We start from the raw sequence: 19,002 nt of genomic DNA on the forward strand, positions 1-19,002 counted from the left end.
AGTAAATCGTTGGCAATTCTTGTAGACCATTTTCAATCCACTACACTAAAATTTAATGTGTCTCTTTGTATTAATCATTTCAGTATTTAATCTAAAACATACTAGGGAATATTTATTTAAATTAAATCTATTGGAATAGCTTTGCTCCCTAGAGTAGGATTGTGTATAGTTTGTGAACGGGCTCCAACTTCCCTTGTATGTTGATTTCCCTACGAATTCCATGGCCATTCAAGCTGCAGCTCAAATGTTATGTGTATTTGCCATAGGTGGCCCAGCGTACCCCTCCTATCAAAAGGAAGAACGTGTAAAGGGTTTAAAAAGTAGATTCACATTTAGATATACCTACAATCCGTGTTTTATAAAGACTAACTGACCAAAAATACACATTTTTGGCGAACGTAGACTAAGTGGTCAATTAGGTCAGTTCTATAAGGATATTGGTCGGGTTCAGTTCCCAAGAGAAGGTTGGTCTTATGATGCTTGTGCTTGTTAACTATCATAGTAGGTGAACCACAAAGTGGCAGGTTTGATATGGCATTTCCAAACTGTAGTTAGTCGTATATTTTACTACGAAATGAGTTAGATATTAACCCAATACTTTCGATAAAGGAACAAAAGCCATCAACTGTTTACAAAAAAAGTATTATTTATTTCTTTTCTGTATGGTTGTTCATTTCTAATAAAGTACCCAATAAAAACTTTGATTGACAGAGTTTTGTGATTTAGGAAGAAAAAAAAAGATGGGACAGTACCGTAACGGGTTCGGGACATCGACGTGGCTGTATTGAAGTTAAAAGATAATTCTGTGTAAAAATCAATAAATATCAGTACAATTAAAAACTTATATTTATTTATCAAGGCAAATCAATGAAGTATTAATAATCATACCGCGATTGGAGTTATATAAAAAAGAGTGACATAAAATGCTCAAAAAATCATGTGTCACTCCAGCCATCACGATCCATGAATTCTTTCTGGGGCGTCCAGGTCGGTTCTCAGGTGTAAATAAAAATCGTATATGGTGCGCCTTCGACTGATTATCATAATGCATTATCTATATACGTAGCCTGTTTATTTGATCCTATTGTATTGTACCTTATCATATGCATTACAAGACTTTAGAATATTGTTTGAATAACAAAATTACACAAATCTATCTATGCATTTCATTTTTTACCTGTAAAACTTATGTTAGTCATTGTTTTACATTTAGTTTAGGCTCTTTTAAATATGAGAGTCTTCCTTCCGGTGAGCCAGTCCGTAGCATTATGTAATCAAACAGTGGATGCTCCGTCGATGGTACTCGGTAATCCTCGTAATGGTTTTGTGTCCACCTGCGGATGTTTACTCGTTAATACCCTCTAGAGGTTTTTTCTGCTCTTGAATTGTCTGCATGTTGTCCGTCCCACGATACGGTAATTGCTACAAAGACTTTGTCAATAAAACATCTTAGAGATAAAAACAGATGTACACCAAGGAATCAGATCACATACACTGACGTGATTTACAGAGGAGAAGCTGAAATTCCTGACATTATGTACAGAGATAAGACACTTCTCTAATGTATTTCTCATTTAGTTTTTTTTTTAAATCTGAGGCATGTGCTTGGAGTAAATCCACTAATCTATGTTTGCTTGTCGCTCGATTGGTTTTTCACGTTAGTACGTATTTTGGCTTCTTTTACATGTTTAATAAGCAATCGGATAGATTTCCATACCTGTTAAATAGTTTGACAATATGAGTCTGCGGGACCATAGCCGGGGTTCATATCTGTAACCAAAGCAGAATTGAATACGACAACACAGATGCTATGATATTAACAACAAATATCAAAATAAACCACAAAGACCAATAATGTATTATTACATGGTTATGTTGGACCCACGCCTCAATTACCACATTTCGTTATTACGATTGGATGCTGTAATTTTTGTTTCGTCGAATATGTCAAGCACGTGACACACAACCTACTACAACAATAATACCAACAAATTACCGTTATTATTGTAATAAACAACCACAACCTACTACAAACAATAATACCAACAAATTACCGTTATTATTGTAATAAACAACCACAACCTACTACAACAATAAATACCAACAAATTACCGTTATTATTGTAATAAACAACCACAACCTACAACAACAATAATACCAACAAATTACCGTTATTATTGTAATAAACAACCACAACCTACTACAACAATAATACCACCAACAAATTACCGTTATTATTGTAATAAACAACCACAACCTACTACAACAATAATACCAACAAATTACCGTTATTATTGTAATAAACAACACACAACCTACTACAACAATAATACCAACAAATTACCGTTATTATTGTAATAAACAACCACAACCTACTACAACAATAATACCAACAAAATTACCGTTATTATTGTAATAAACAACCACAACCTACTACAACAATAAATACCAACAAATTACCGTTATTATTGTAATAAACAACAATCACAACCTACAACAACAATAATACCAACCAAATTACCGTTATTATTGTAATAAACAACCAACACACGTTATATGTAATAACACCAAACCTACTACAACAATAATACCAACAAATTACCGTTATTATTGTAATAAACAATCACAACCTACAACAACAATAATACCAACAAATTACCGTTATTATTGTAATAAACAACCACAACCTACTACAACAATAATACCAACAAATTACCGTTATTATTGTAATAAACAACCACAAACCTACTACAACAATAATACCAACAAATTACCGTTATTATTGTAATAAACAACCACAACCTACTACAACAATAATACCAACAAATTACCGTTATTATTGTAATAAACAACCTCACAACCTACTACAACAATAATACCAACAAATTACCGTTATTATTGTAATTAACAACCACAACCTACTACAACAATAATACCAACAAATTACCGTAATAAACAACCACAAACCTACTACTACAACAATAATACCAACAAATTACCGTTATTATTGTAATAAACAACCACAACCTACTAACAACAATAATACCAACAAATTACCGTTATTATTGTAATAAACAACCACAACCTACTAACAATAATACCAACAAATTACCGTTATTATTGTAATAAACAACCACAACCTACTACAACAATAATACCAACAAATTACCGTTATTATTGTAATAAACAACCACAACCTACTACAACAATAATACCAACAAATTACCGTTATTATTGTAATAAACAACCACAACCTACTACAACAATAATACCAACAAATTACCGTTATTATTGTAATAAACAACCACAACCTACAACAACAATAATACCAACAAATTACCGTTATTATTGTAATAAACAACCACAACCTACTACAACAATAATACCAACAAATTACCGTTATTATTGTAATAAACAACCACAACCTACTACAACAATAATACCAACAAATTACCGTTATTATTGTAATAAACAATCACAACCTACAACAACAATAATACCAACAAATTACCGTTATTATTGTAATAAACAATCACAACCTACTACAACAATAATACCAACAAATTACCGTTATTATTGTAATAAACAACCTACACAACACCAATTACCGTATTATTGTAATAAACAACAACCAACTACAACAATAATACCAACAAATTACCGTTATTATTGTAATAAACAACCACAACCTACTACAACAATAATACCAACAAATTACCGTTATTATTGTAATAAACAACCACAACCTACTACAACAATAATACCAACAAATTACCGTTATTATTGTAATAAACAACCACAACCTACTACAACAATAATACCAACAAATTACCGTTATTATTGTAATAAACAACCACAACCTACTACAACAATAATACCAACAAATTACCGTTATTATTGTAATAAACAACCACAACCTACTACAACAATAATACCAACAAATTACCGTTATTATTGTAATAAACAATCACAACCTACAACAAAAATAATACCAACCAAATTACCGTTATTATTGTAATAACCACAACCTACTACAACAATAATACCAACAAATTACCGTTATTATTGTAATAAACAACCACAACCTACTACAACAATAATACCAACAAATTACCGTTATTATTGTAATAAACAACCACAACCTACTACAACAATAATACCAACAAATTACCGTTATTATTGTAATAAACAACCACAACCTACAACAACAATAATACCAACAAATTACCGTTATTATTGTAATAAAACAACCACAACCTACTACAACAATAATACCAACAAATTACCGTTATTATTGTAATAAACAACCACAACCTACTACAACAATAATACCAACAAATTACCGTTATTATTGTAATAAACAACCACAACCTACTACAACAATAATACCAACAAATTACCGTTATTATTGTAATAAACAACACAACCTACTACAACAATAATACCAACAAATTACCGTTATTATTGTAATAAACAACCACAACCTACTACAACAATAATACCAACAAATTACCGTTATTATTGTAATAAACAACCACAACCTACAACAACAATAATACCAACAAATTACCGTTATTATTGTAATAAACAACCACAACCTACTACAACAATAATACCAACAAATTACCGTTATTATTGTAATAAACAACCACAACCTACACAACAATAATACCAACAAATTACCGTTATTATTGTAATAAACAACCACAACCTACTACAACAATAATACCAACAAATTACCGTTATTATTGTAATAAACAATCACAACCTACTACAACAATAATACCAACAAATTACCGTTATTATTGTAATAAACAATCACAACCTACTACAACAATAATACCAACAAATTACCGTTATTATTGTAATAAACAACCACAACTACTACAACAATAATACCAACAAATTACCAATAATACCAACAAAATTACCGTTATTATTGTAATAAACAATCACAACCTACTACAACAATAATACCAACCAAATTACCGTTATTATTGTAATAAACAACCACAACCTACAACAACAATAATACCAACAAATTACCGTTATTATTGTAATAAACAATCACAACCTACTACAACAATAATACCAACAAATTACCGTTATTATTGTAATAAACAACCACAACCTACTACAACAATAATACCAACAAATTACCGTTATTATTGTAATAAACAACCACAACCTACTACAACAATAATACCAACAAATTACCGTTATTATTGTAATAAACAATCACAACACTACAACAATAATACCAACAAATTACCGTTATTATTGTAATAAACAACCACAACCTACAACAACAATAATACCAACCAAATTACCGTTATTATTGTAATAAACAATCACAACCTACTACAACAATAATACCAACAAATTACCGTTATTATTGTAATAAACAACCACAACCTACTACAACAATAATACCAACAAATTACCGTTATTATTGTAATAAACAACCACAACCTACTACAACAATAATACCAACAAATTACCGTTATTATTGTAATAAACAACCACAACCTACTACAACAATAATACCAACAAATTACCGTTATTATTGTAATAAACAACCACAACCTACAACAACAATAATACCAACCAAATTACCGTTATTATTGTAATAAACAATCACAACCTACTACAACAATAATACCAACAAATTACCGTTATTATTGTAATAGACAACCAATCACAACCTACAACAACAATAATACCAACAAATTACCGTTATTATTGTAATAAACAACCACAACCTACAACAACAATAATACCAACAAATTACCGTTATTATTGTAATAAACAACCACAACCTACTACAACAATAATACCAACAAATTACCGTTATTATTGTAATAAACAACCACAACCTACTACAACAATAATACCAACAAATTACCGTTATTATTGTAATAAACAACCACAACCTACTACAACAATAATACCAACCAAATTACCGTTATTATTGTAATAAACAACCACAACCTACTACAACAATAATACCAACAAATTACCGTTATTATTGTAATAAACAATCACAACCTACTACAACAATAATACCAACAAATTACCGTTATTATTGTAATAAACAACCACAACCTACTACAACAATAATACCAACAAATTACCGTTATTATTGTAATAAACAACCACAACCTACTACAACAATAATACCAACAAATTACCGTTATTATTGTAATAAACAATCACAACCTACAACAATAATCAACACTACTACAACAATAATACCAACAAATTACCGTTATTATTGTAATATACAACACAACACAACACAATAATACAACAATAATACCAACAAATTACCGTTATTATTGTAATAAACAACCACAACCTACAACAACAATAATACCAACAAATTACCGTTATTATTGTAATAAACAACCACAACCTACTACAACAATAATACCAACAAATTACCGTTATTATTGTAATAAACAACCACAACCTACAACAACAATAATACCAACAAATTACCGTTATTATTGTAATAAACAACACAACCAACCTACTACAACAATAATACCAACAAATTACCGTTATTATTGTAATAAACAACCACAACCTACAACAACAATAATACCAACAAATTACCGTTATTATTGTAATAAACAACCACAACCTACTACAACAATAATACCAACAAATTACCGTTATTATTGTAATAAACAACCACAACCTACTACAACAATAATACCAACAAATTACCGTTATTATTGTAATAAACAACCACAACCTACTACAACAATAATACCAACAAATTACCGTTATTATTGTAATAAACAACCACAACCTACTACAACAATAATACCAACAAATTACCGTTATTATTGTAATAAACAACCACAACCTACAACAACAATAATACCAACAAATTACCGTTATTATTGTAATAAACAATCACAACCTACAACAACAATAATACCAACAAATTACCGTTATTATTGTAATAAACAACCACAACCTACTACAACAATAATACCAACCAAATTACCGTTATTATTGTAATAAACAACCACAACCTACTACAACAATAATACCAACAAATTACCGTTATTATTGTAATAAACAACCACAACCTACTACAACAATAATACCAACAAATTACCGTTATTATTGTAATAAACAACCACAACCTACACAACAATAATACCAACAAATTACCGTTATTATTGTAATAAACAACCACAACCTACAACAACAATAATACCAACAAATTACCGTTATTATTGTAATAACCACAACCTACACAACATAATACAACAATACTTATTATTAATAATATACAACAAATTACCGTTATTATTGTAATAAACAACCACAACCTACTACAACAATAATACCAACAAATTACCGTTATTATTGTAATAAACAACCACAACCTACTACAACAATAATACCAACAAATTACCGTTATTATTGTAATAAACAACCACAACCTACAACAACAATAATACCACAAATTACCGTTATTATTGTAATAAACAACCACAACCTACAACAACAATAATACCAACAAATTACCGTTATTATTGTAATAAACAACCACAACCTACTACAACAATTACCGTTATTATTGTAATACCAACCAAATACAACAATAATACCAAATACCGTTATTATTGTAATAAACAACCACAACCTACTACAACAATAATACCAACAAATTACCGTTATTATTGTAATAAACAACCACAACCTACAACAACAATAATACCAACAAATTACCGTTATTATTGTAATAAACAATCACAACCTACTACAACAATAATACCAACAAATTACCGTTATTATTGTAATAAACAACCACAACCTACTACAACAATAATACCAACAAATTACCGTTATTATTGTAATAAACAATCACAACCTACTACAACAATAATACCAACAAATTACCGTTATTATTGTAATAAAAACCACAAACACCTACTACAACAATAATACCAACAAATTACCGTTATTATTGTAATAAACAACCACAACCTACTACAACAATAATACCAACAAATTACCGTTATTATTGTAATAAACAACACAACCTACTACAACAATAATACCAACAAATTACCGTTATTATTGTAATAAACAACCACAACCTACTACAACAATAATACCAACAAATTACCGTTATTATTGTAATAAACAACCACAACCTATACAACAATAATACCAACAAATTACCGTTATTATTGTAATAAACAACACAACCTACTACAACAATAATACCAACAAATTACCGTTATTATTGTAATAAACAACCACAACCTACTACAACAATAATACCAACAAATTACCGTTATTATTGTAATAAACAACCACAACCTACTACAACAATAATACACCAACAAATTACCGTTATTATTGTAATAAACAACCACAACCTACACAACAATAATACCAACAAATTACCGTTATTATTGTAATATAAACAACACAACCTACTACAACAATAATACCAACAAATTACCGTTATTATTGTAATAAACAACCACAACCTACTACAACAATAATACCAACAAATTACCGTTATTATTGTAATAAACAACCACAACCTACTACAACAATAATACCAACAAATTACCGTTATTATTGTAATAAACAACCACAACCTACACTAACAATATATAATACAACAATAATACCAACAAATTACCGTTATTATTGTAATAAACAACCACAACCTACTACAACAATAATACCAACAAATTACCGTTATTATTGTAATAAACAACCACAACCTACTACAACAATAATACCAACAAATTACCGTTATTATTTGTAATAAACAACCACAACCTACTACAACAATAATACCAACCAAATTACCGTTATTATTGTATAAACAACCACAACCTACTACAACAATAATACCAACCAAATTACCGTTATTATTGTAATAAACAACCACAACCTACTACAACAATAATACCAACAAATTACCGTTATTATTGTAATAAACAACCACAACCTACTACAACAATAATACCAACAAATTACCGTTATTATTGTAATAAACAACCACAACCTACTACAACAATAATACCAACCAAATTACCGTTATTATTGTAATAAACAACCACAACCTACTACAACAATAATACCAACAAATTACCGTTATTATTGTAATAAACAACCACAACCTACAACAACAATAATACCAACAAATTACCGTTATTATTGTAATAAACAACCACAACCTACTACAACAATAATACCAACAAATTACCGTTATTATTGTAATAAACAACCACAACTACTACAACAATAATACCACAAATTACCGTTATTATTGTAATAACAACACAACCTACTACAACAATAATACCAACAAATTACCGTTATTATTGTAATAAACAACCACAACCTACTACAACAATAATACCAACAAATTACCGTTATTATTGTAATAAACAACCACAACCTACTACAACAATAATACCAACAAATTACCGTTATTATTGTAATAAACAACCAACCTACTACAACAATAATACCAACAAATTACCGTTATTATTGTAATAAACAACCACAACCTACTACAACAATAATACCAACAAATTACCGTTATTATTGTAATAAACAACCACAACCTACTACAACAATAATACCAACAAATTACCGTTATTATTGTAATAAACAACCACAACCTACTACAACAATAATACCAACAAATTACCGTTATTATTGTAATAAACAACCACAACCTACTACAACAATAATACCAACCAAATTACCGTTATTATTGTAATAACCACAACCTACTACAACAATAATACCAACAAATTACCGTTATTATTGTAATAAACAACCACAACCTACAACAACAATAATACCAACAAATTACCGTTATTATTGTAATAACCACAACCTACTACAACAATAATACCAACAAATTACCGTTATTATTGTAATAAACAACCACAACCTACTACAACAATAATACCAACAAATTACCGTTATTATTGTAATAAACAACCACAACCTACTACAACAATAATACCAACAAATTACCGTTATTATTGTAATAAACAACCACAACCTACTACAACAATAATACCAACAAATTACCGTTATTATTGTAATAACCACAACCTACTACAACAATAATACCAACAACAAATTACCGTTAATATTGTAATAAACAACCACAACCTACACTACAACAATAATACCAACAAATTACCGTTATTATTGTAATAACAACCACAACCTACTACAACAATAATACCAACAAATTACCGTTATTATTGTAATAAACAACAACCTACTACAACAACAATAATACCAACAAATTACCGTTATTATTGTAATAAACAACACAACCTACTACAACAATAATACCAACAAATTACCGTTATTATTGTAATAAACAACCACAACCTACTACAACAATAATACCAACAAATTACCGTTATTATTGTAATAAACAACACAACCTACTACAACAATAATACCAACAAATTACCGTTATTATTGTAATAAACAACCACAACCTACTACAACAATAATACCAACAAATTACCGTTATTATTGTAATAAAACCACAACCTACTACAACAATAATACCAACAAATTACCGTTATTATTGTAATAAACAACCACAACCTACTACAACAATAATACCAACAAATTACCGTTATTATTGTAATAAACAATCACAACCTACTACAACAATAATACCAACAAATTACCGTTATTATTGTAATTAACAACCACAACCTACTACAACAATGATACCAACAAATTACCGTTATTATTGTAATAAACAACCACAACCTACTACAACAATAATACCAACCAAATTACCGCTATTTCACAGAAACTGCTGAAGGGATCTGTCTCAAATTTCATTTGCAGGTTTCCTTATGGGTATAATTGTGCATTTTGCATTTTTGGACCGATTTGTAAACAAGATGGACTACAATCCGCCATCTTGGATTTTGATTATTTAAGGCACAACTAGGGCACTTGTCTGATATATACAGAAAGTTTCATGGATCTGTGTTGAATGGTTTTGGAGTTATAGCCCGGAATACAAAAAGATACAGTAATTTAGTATTTTTCAATGGTTACAGAAAAACACCTAACATGGAAGGTCCGCAATAACAAAAGGCATAACTAGAGCACCTGTCTGATATATTTAGATAATACTTTGAGCTGCATTGAACGGTTTTGGCCCGGAAACAAAAAGAAACAGTAATTTAGTATTTTTGATTAAGTTTCCATGGTAACGAAAAATATTCCAAACTTTGAAGATCCACACTAGCAAATAACACAACAGGGCACTTTTCTCATGTATACAGACAGTTTCAATGAGCTGTGGTGAACGGTTTTTGGGTTACAGCCCGGAAATGAATCTCAGATGAACGGACGGACGGACGGATCCAAAAACAATGTCTCCGCCAACGCGTTTTGCGGGGGATAATAACCACATTTGATGATTAAGAGAAAATATCCTTTCACATGTAAATAGGAAGGGTATGGATGCTACTACATTCTATCCTAGTGATCCCTCGGGATCACGATATGTTGAAAAACCTCAGGTATTACCATTGTGTGACCCCGGGTAGAATATGCCAACCCTTCCTATAAATATATGAAAAAGTATAATTTTTAAGTTATATAACTATATGTGTCTTAATTGAGTGAATATGTTTACATGTTAAATTTTCTTCAGTAATCTATTAAAAACCATAAGGCTTGATGAGTTAAGCTGTGCTGCCTTATAATCATAAGTTACAACACAAAATTGATGCACGGCACACTTCTTGGTTTTAGGTTTTTAATGTTTTGAAAATAGAAATCACACACTCGTAAAACTATAGAAATATCAATTGAAATTAGAAATCACACCCTAGTAAATCTATAGAAATATCAACTGAAATTAGAAATCACACACTAGTAATTAAAACTATAGAAATATCAATTGAAATTAGAAATCACAGTTTGTCTTCATGCTCTGACTACAGGTACCCATTTCACTGCATTGTAGATGTAATTAAAATGACTTTAGGCAGTTCTGCCAGAAATTGTTTTCAGCTCTTGTTTGTACTTGCAAAATCAAAACCTATAGATTGTAAGTATTGTAATTCTCAAAATCATATAATAAAACACCTCTTACGATATACAGTATATGATTTTAAGATATTACATTTTGGTCGGTTCGTTATCTGCTTCAGTTGTTTAATCAAAATAAATATATATATATTTTTAATTTTAAGCAATACCAGTTTCCCTTATCGCATAGTCTAATCTAAGGTAATTCCGACTTTGTGAAGCTGTAGATTAAATCGTTGATATACCATTTCGATAGCGTAATAACGAGTTCACTTACGATGAAGTAGTTTAGGGATAATGTTGACGTCCTTTCTGATATATTGAGAGAGGGTGTTGGACTGGGCCGCGGCCAATATCGACCTTAACACTCCCTTGTACTCGTCAGGCAGGCTGTGGTACGCGTGACTGGACTCTAAACCAGCCAGGTAGTTGGCAGGTTTCGACCTCTTAGACCTTATCTAGAAACAGCACCACAATTATCTACAGCTAAACAGAAATCTGTGATATGACCGTTTAGATTTTTTAATTTACTTTCACAGCAAGGATGTGTATATATAATAATAATTAAGAACATCATACTTACATTTGTATGTGGTGTCTCTGTAGAGGTGAAGGCTGTGGCCATTTGAGCTTGCTGTAATGTTATCATGCTTTCGTGTGTCAGGACCTATTACAAGGATTTAAACATCTTCAGAAATAATCCTTTTTCACTCAAAGATTCGTCAAAGAAGATTGACAATAATTTTTACAGGCAATAATTTACAAAGCAATATATTTGATTATGTACTAATGAAGTAACAGAACAAAAATATACCAGGTATGTCTAATCAACAGAAAAAGCATTTTATATTAACTCACCTCCAGCATGTAATCTTCTAAATTATGGGCGGCATCAACGGGTAAATCTGTATGTAAAATAGTTATTTACAATGGATTGAATTAACATTATGTCAAAAAAGGAGTTGAAGAATCTTTACGGCTTGCTTATCTTACCAAATATTCATTCTTAGCTCCCTCTGTGTAACATGGTATCACTGATAGAACAATTACGCAATCATGTAAAAATACAAAAAAAAAAAAAAAAAACGTCGTATGAATGATGACAAACATTTCCAATTGTTTGTCCATGGAAAACAAAGGGCTGTCCACCTGCCCAATTCTGTGTGAGTTTATACGGAAGTTATACCGCACACATTATCATTTCATTGTGGTCTAAAGGAGCCCTATCAAGTTACTTAAGCTTTATTAGAGCTTTAATCTTCTGTTAACATTAATGGATGTCTGTGCAACATTTTCTGGAAATGACGTCGAAAGTTATTGATGGTTTAAAGTAGGTTTAAGTATCGATTAAATTTTAATAGAGCTTAGTTAGAACAACCAGCACTGGGTGTCCAACAACCGGCCCTGAATGTCCAACAACCGGTCCTGTCCAACAACCGGCCCTGAGTGTCCAACAACCGGCCCTGAGTGTCCAACAACCGGCCCTGTCCAACAACCGGCCCTGAGTGTCCAACAACCGGCCCTGGTGCCCAACAACGACCCTGAGTGTCCAACAACCGGCCCTGGGTGTCCAACAACCAGCCCCGGGTGTCCAACAACCGGTCCTGAGTGTCCAATAACCAGCCCTGTGTGTCCAACAACCATCCCTGAGTGTCCAACAATCGGCCCAACTCTGTTTGACATGATATAATACTTACGATTAATGAGGTTTAAGACAGATGAGAAGCCGATCTTATCAATGCAGCCTGTAAGCTGGCCTGTCTTGGCAAATGATGCTATGTCCACCGTCAACTGTTGTAGTTCTGGGGACAGTGCCTGGTAAGCCGCATCGTCGTGTAGCAGGCTTAGGATTGACTGGAGGTCATTGTGTACATTGGCGTAGGTCAAGGTTAAAAGCAAGGTCAAGCCGACAACATATCGCATGGTTGTCTAAAACAATGAAAATGTACATGATACAAAAGGATTATACATGTTCAAATGACAAGATGGGAAGGTGTGAAAAAGGTGTGAAGCAAATCGAAGACTTGGGGAAATGGGAAGATGTAGATAAATGTGGAAAGGTGTTCATTCATTCAATATTTAATTTATCTTAGAGAGATACAAATAATAAATTGTTCCGTTATAAAAGTTTATGAATTTCAATAACAAAAAAGAAGGCATACATTGACGCCTACACGTCGCAAAACGTTAATCCTTTGTTTGATACAGTAGAGGATAAGTACACATGTGATGCTGCTCTTACGTAGCGTGAAGCCATTTTGAAATGTTTCCTCTATGTCCTTTATATCACTTGCGTTGTCCGAATAGAATCCGTACAAAACCTTTATCTGGCAGACTGTCTAGAAGTACGAAACATTCAATGCCACAAATATCAAAGACATCAGTCGTGAATTTGTCTCTTAAAGAATGAGTGGCATGACACTGTGTCAAACAATGTCTTATGATGTCAGTCCGCCCTTTTCCACATTTGGAACACAATTGAAAAATGTGGAAAGGAAATCGATATCATGGAGAAATAGGAAGATATAGAAAAGAGCGGGAAAGTGTGAAATGTGAGAAAATCGAAAAGTGGGCAGAGAAGGCGAAACGAAGCAGGATCCAAAATGTAAATGAGTTATTTGCAGAAAAACCTTGGGAATGATGATGTGAGAATGGTAACATAAGAGAAGTTGAATTCAGCAGAGACATTAATCTCCTAAGAAGTGGACAATTACAGATGTCCTCCAGACGTCCTTGTATGCAAGGCGTAGAGTTATACAAGAAAACATAACAAGAATATATCGCAGTCTCTCCCAGAACACGCACCTCGCACTTCACACATACAACACACCACATCCACGGGATGCCGTCCTTATTGGCCCTGGCTATCAATAGGACGTCAATAAAAATAAATTCGTAACATTGCGTTTCATGTACCATTTTCACCTTAAACTTTCGAATGCTGTGTCCTAATGTTTGTCATTCCTCAAAACTCCGATATACAAACTAAAATATCAGACGACATCGATTCAGAAGTATGAAAGGATTGCCATTTCCTTCACGCCATCGGATAAAACAGCACCAACCATAATACTAATGTAAATAAGATAGGACAAAATGTTTGAACTCGACAGACAAGGAGATAAGATAGATTGGCATTGCATGATACATTGTAGTTACAAACAATATCATAACCCTTTGATATTACATCAATCTATGAGTGCTAATTACCACTTACCTGTGTGTTTGTGGATGGTCGTCAGGTGTGACAGCTCAGTGATGTGTTACGGTGATTGTGTACTTCTCTGTCATATTTCCTGTATAAAGAGCTCATTTTTCGGTGATGTCATCGACAACCTCGTCCTGGGACGATCTCACACTGATAAGCTTTTATCTCACTCAATAGTCAAAGTAAACACAGTTGTTTTGGATTCCGAGAGCTGGGAAGGGTATTGGTATTGTTTATCTGTTAGGATCTCCATGCACGTATTATTGACACCTGTGTCTATTTCTGAACATTTTAGACAATAATAAGACAGTCGAGTCAGTAGTCTATGATTACTCAAACCTCAAATCCTACATACACAGATGGAATAACGACGCTGTAATCATCTATTTGGATGTTCCTTATCTCAATGTCAACATCTAGAATAAAACAAGAAGTCACTATTCAGAAGTAAATGACATAACTAACCTTTGCCTAAATCAATCTATCGACACCCTGAACGTGGAAATTAAGAACATCAATGGTGAAACACAAGGACCAAGGTTTTCACAGGATATAATAAAGTGTCAAAAAAAGAAGAACAAGAAAATCAAATATAAAAAGACTGGTCTTTATATAAAGATGGTATCCACCTAGGCCAAATCCTGATTGATCTTTGGTCTACTAAAATCAAACGTTTGTTGGATAGACTCTGCGAGTAACCACTGTGAATTAACTATGGCTGCAAAGGGTGCATCGTTACAGTCACGAGTTGATAAGAGACCAAGGCGTGGCAGTGAGACCTGCACAAACTGCGACAAGGATTTAACTGAATCAACCCCTTATACGAGCTGCACAATTTGTGAGATGAACTTTTGCCTAAAAGCTGCTTTCATGTGGAGTTGTCATCATTGTAAAACCACCTTCCCAAATCTCCATAGTATGAAAAATACGCTAGACAGGCCAGACACCAATACTACCACCAGTTTTGATTCCCTGCAGAACCAAATGAACCAAATAGAAAACAAAATCCAGACACAGATCAAAGAAGAGATGTCACTAGTTAAAAAACAAATACAAACTGAAGTTAGAAAAAGACATCAAATTAGAGGTTCAAAACGAAGTGAAAAATCAGTTGCCAGACAATCTATCTTAACAAGTCATGGAGAAAGTTAAAGAATTAGACGATCAAAAACAGCGTTCACTCAACGTAGTCGCCTTCAACCTCCCCGAATCAAACAAAACCACAGGTGAACTAAGAAGAAAAGATGATATTAAAGCGTTAAAAATGATTTTTGAAGAATTGGAAGTTGCAGTAGGAATAGAAACAGTAATAAGGCTTGGTGAACAAAACCCAGATAGAACACGTCCGGTGAAAGATATATTAGACAACAAAAGAGGACGGTACGAACTCCTACAAAAAGCAAGAACTATCAGTTCAACGTGTACCGTTTACAAAAAAGTCATCATAGTTAAAGACCTAACTCTTAGGCAAAGATTTGAAAATAAGAAAATGAGAGAAGAGAAAAAACATCAACCTGTAAGAAAACAAACTCAACCACCAGAAAACAGATAAAACTCCACGATTTCTGTACCTACAACAGAAAACGCACATTATCAAAATGCATCATCGCTAATAGGTAGCCCAATCTCAACAGGCGAAAACTCAACTTGGATATACTCCGACAACTATCATAACTCCACGAGCATAGACACTTCCAGTGTAGGCAATAGAGATTGCTCTGTGGCCCCATTGGAAGAAAGTGTGACGGATATAAGGGCCATCCAAGGACAACCTCAGAGGGTAGATGCAACAGACACCTCACATGTGCTGAATCATTACCCATAAACAATTTTACCCATTTTAACCTAGGCGTAAATAGGACTGTTTTAAATGTGTCAAATGGAGATCAAACTAAATTCCTGCAAGTACTATATACCAACGCTGATGGTCTACTAAATAAGATGGATGAACTGGAAAATACAATTACCGACAGTTATGACATAATCGCAATAACTGAAGTACTCCCCAAAAATAGGACTAATTTTCAAATACAGCTGTCTGAATACCAACTATCAGGCTTCAATCTACACATGAAACCAATCGAACACTATCAAGGACGTGGCATATGTATATACACTAAGTCTGAATTAGACGCCTCTAATTCCGACTGGCTAATTCTTCAATTTGTACAGAAGTCCAAGCCATGAAAATTGTATAGAAGAATTAGAATAAATTACAGCATCTAAATAACCACCATTACACATTCAGGGCTATCGTGGGTGATTTCAACATAAAAGAGATTGATTGGGAGAACACAACTACCAGCACTGGTCAAACCCATCTGGCATCCAAATTCATAGAAATCGTACAAGACAACTACCTGTTCCAACATGTAAGGGAATACACGAGGATGAGAAACAATGATAGACCATCTATATTAGATCTTGTCTTATCAAATGAAGAAAATCTCATAAGTGAAGTCAAAACGTCAATTTGAACGTTACCAACAGCGAAAGTAAACCAACCATGAACAAAAACTACAAAAAGGGGAACAATATCAAAATCAGAGAAAACATCAATGTTATTGACTGGAATCTGCTCCTTAGCAATAAATCCATATGTGATGCATGGGGTCTGTTTACTGAAATCCTAAATAAAGAAATAGAAGAAAACGTACCAGGATGTAAACAGTCCAAAGAACATACAGAACACCATGGATGACTACAGAAGCAATGACAGCCATTAGATCAAAAAGGAAACTATGGAAAAAATTCAGTACTGTAAAAACAATGCAAACTTTGAAAACTATCTAAGAGCGAAACATACATCAAGCGTAGAAGTAAGGAAAGCAAAGAAAGTGTTTGAGCAGGAGCTGGCTGAAAACATCAAGCAAAATCCCAAGGCATTCTGGAACTATGTACAATCCAAAACGAAACTAAAAGACAAGATCGGTAACCTATCAACACCAACAGGAAAATTCATAACTAACAATCAAGAAAAAGCAGAAGAACTAAATAGATTTACTAAGGAAAACCTTTCATTCATCCCTGAGGTTCCAGCGAAGGACATTGAAAATAACCTCTCTTACCCTGAATATCACAGAAGAACTAGTCAAAAAACTTCTAAATAATACCAATCCAACGATCGCGAAAACACAGGGACCTGACAACATCCATCCAAGACTATTAAAAGAAACAGCTGACACTTAATCCAAGCCACTGTCAATTATATTTCAAAAATCCATCGATGATGCGAAGGTACCAAAAATTTTGGAAAGAGGCTAACGTCACTGCCACTCACAAGAAAGGACCAAAAAAATCTAGTAGAAAATTACCGTCCCATTAGCCTCACTTCAATAACATAAAAAATCATGGAAAACCTTGTGAGAGATGCCATCGTAAACCACATGGAAACTAACAACCTCTTTAGCGAATACCAAAATGGCTTCCGAAAAGGAAATTCATGTGCAACCCAACTAATAGAAATGGTAGATAAGTGGACAGGAGAACTAGATAACAAAAATGATATTGACATCATCTACTTAGATTTCCAAAAAGCTTTCGATACTGTACCTCATCAGAGACTACTAAAAAATTATCAGGATACGGAATCACAGGAAATCTACTAAAATGGATTGAAGACTTTCTAACTGACAGAAAACAACGAGTGGTATTAAATGGCGGAAATTCTGACTGGTCTTCCGTAACAAGTGGAATCCCTCAGGGGAGTG

General features: G+C 32.7%; 1 protein-coding gene across 1 annotated transcript; it reads right to left on the reverse strand.

Moving 5' to 3' along the window:
• Positions 1–1,720: 1,720 nt before the first annotated feature.
• Positions 1,721–15,500, reverse strand: LOC138305113 (uncharacterized). Its single transcript, XM_069245514.1, has 6 exons — positions 15,302–15,500; positions 13,782–14,013; positions 12,943–12,989; positions 12,668–12,751; positions 12,362–12,542; positions 1,721–1,770 (listed from the first exon to the last, which is right to left on the reverse strand). The coding sequence occupies exons 2-6, from the start codon at positions 14,005–14,007 to the stop codon at positions 1,721–1,723; spliced, it is 588 nt and encodes a 195-aa protein (XP_069101615.1). The 5' UTR covers positions 14,008–14,013; positions 15,302–15,500.
• Positions 15,501–19,002: the final 3,502 nt, after the last annotated feature.

Source organism: Argopecten irradians, chromosome 12, assembly GCF_041381155.1.
Source record: "Argopecten irradians isolate NY chromosome 12, Ai_NY, whole genome shotgun sequence".
Lineage (NCBI taxonomy): Eukaryota > Metazoa > Mollusca > Bivalvia > Pectinida > Pectinidae > Argopecten > Argopecten irradians.

Coding starts and splice junctions, on each gene's coding strand:
- LOC138305113 (XM_069245514.1), bottom strand. CDS start 14,007: ATGCGATATGTTGTCGGCTTGACCTTGCTTTTAACCTTGACCTACGCC. Junction 12,990..13,781: donor TGTCTTAAACCTCATTAATC/GTAAGTATTATA, acceptor TTTTACATACAG/ATTTACCCGTTGATGCCGCC. Junction 12,752..12,942: donor TAGAAGATTACATGCTGGAG/GTGAGTTAATAT, acceptor TCCTTGTAATAG/GTCCTGACACACGAAAGCAT.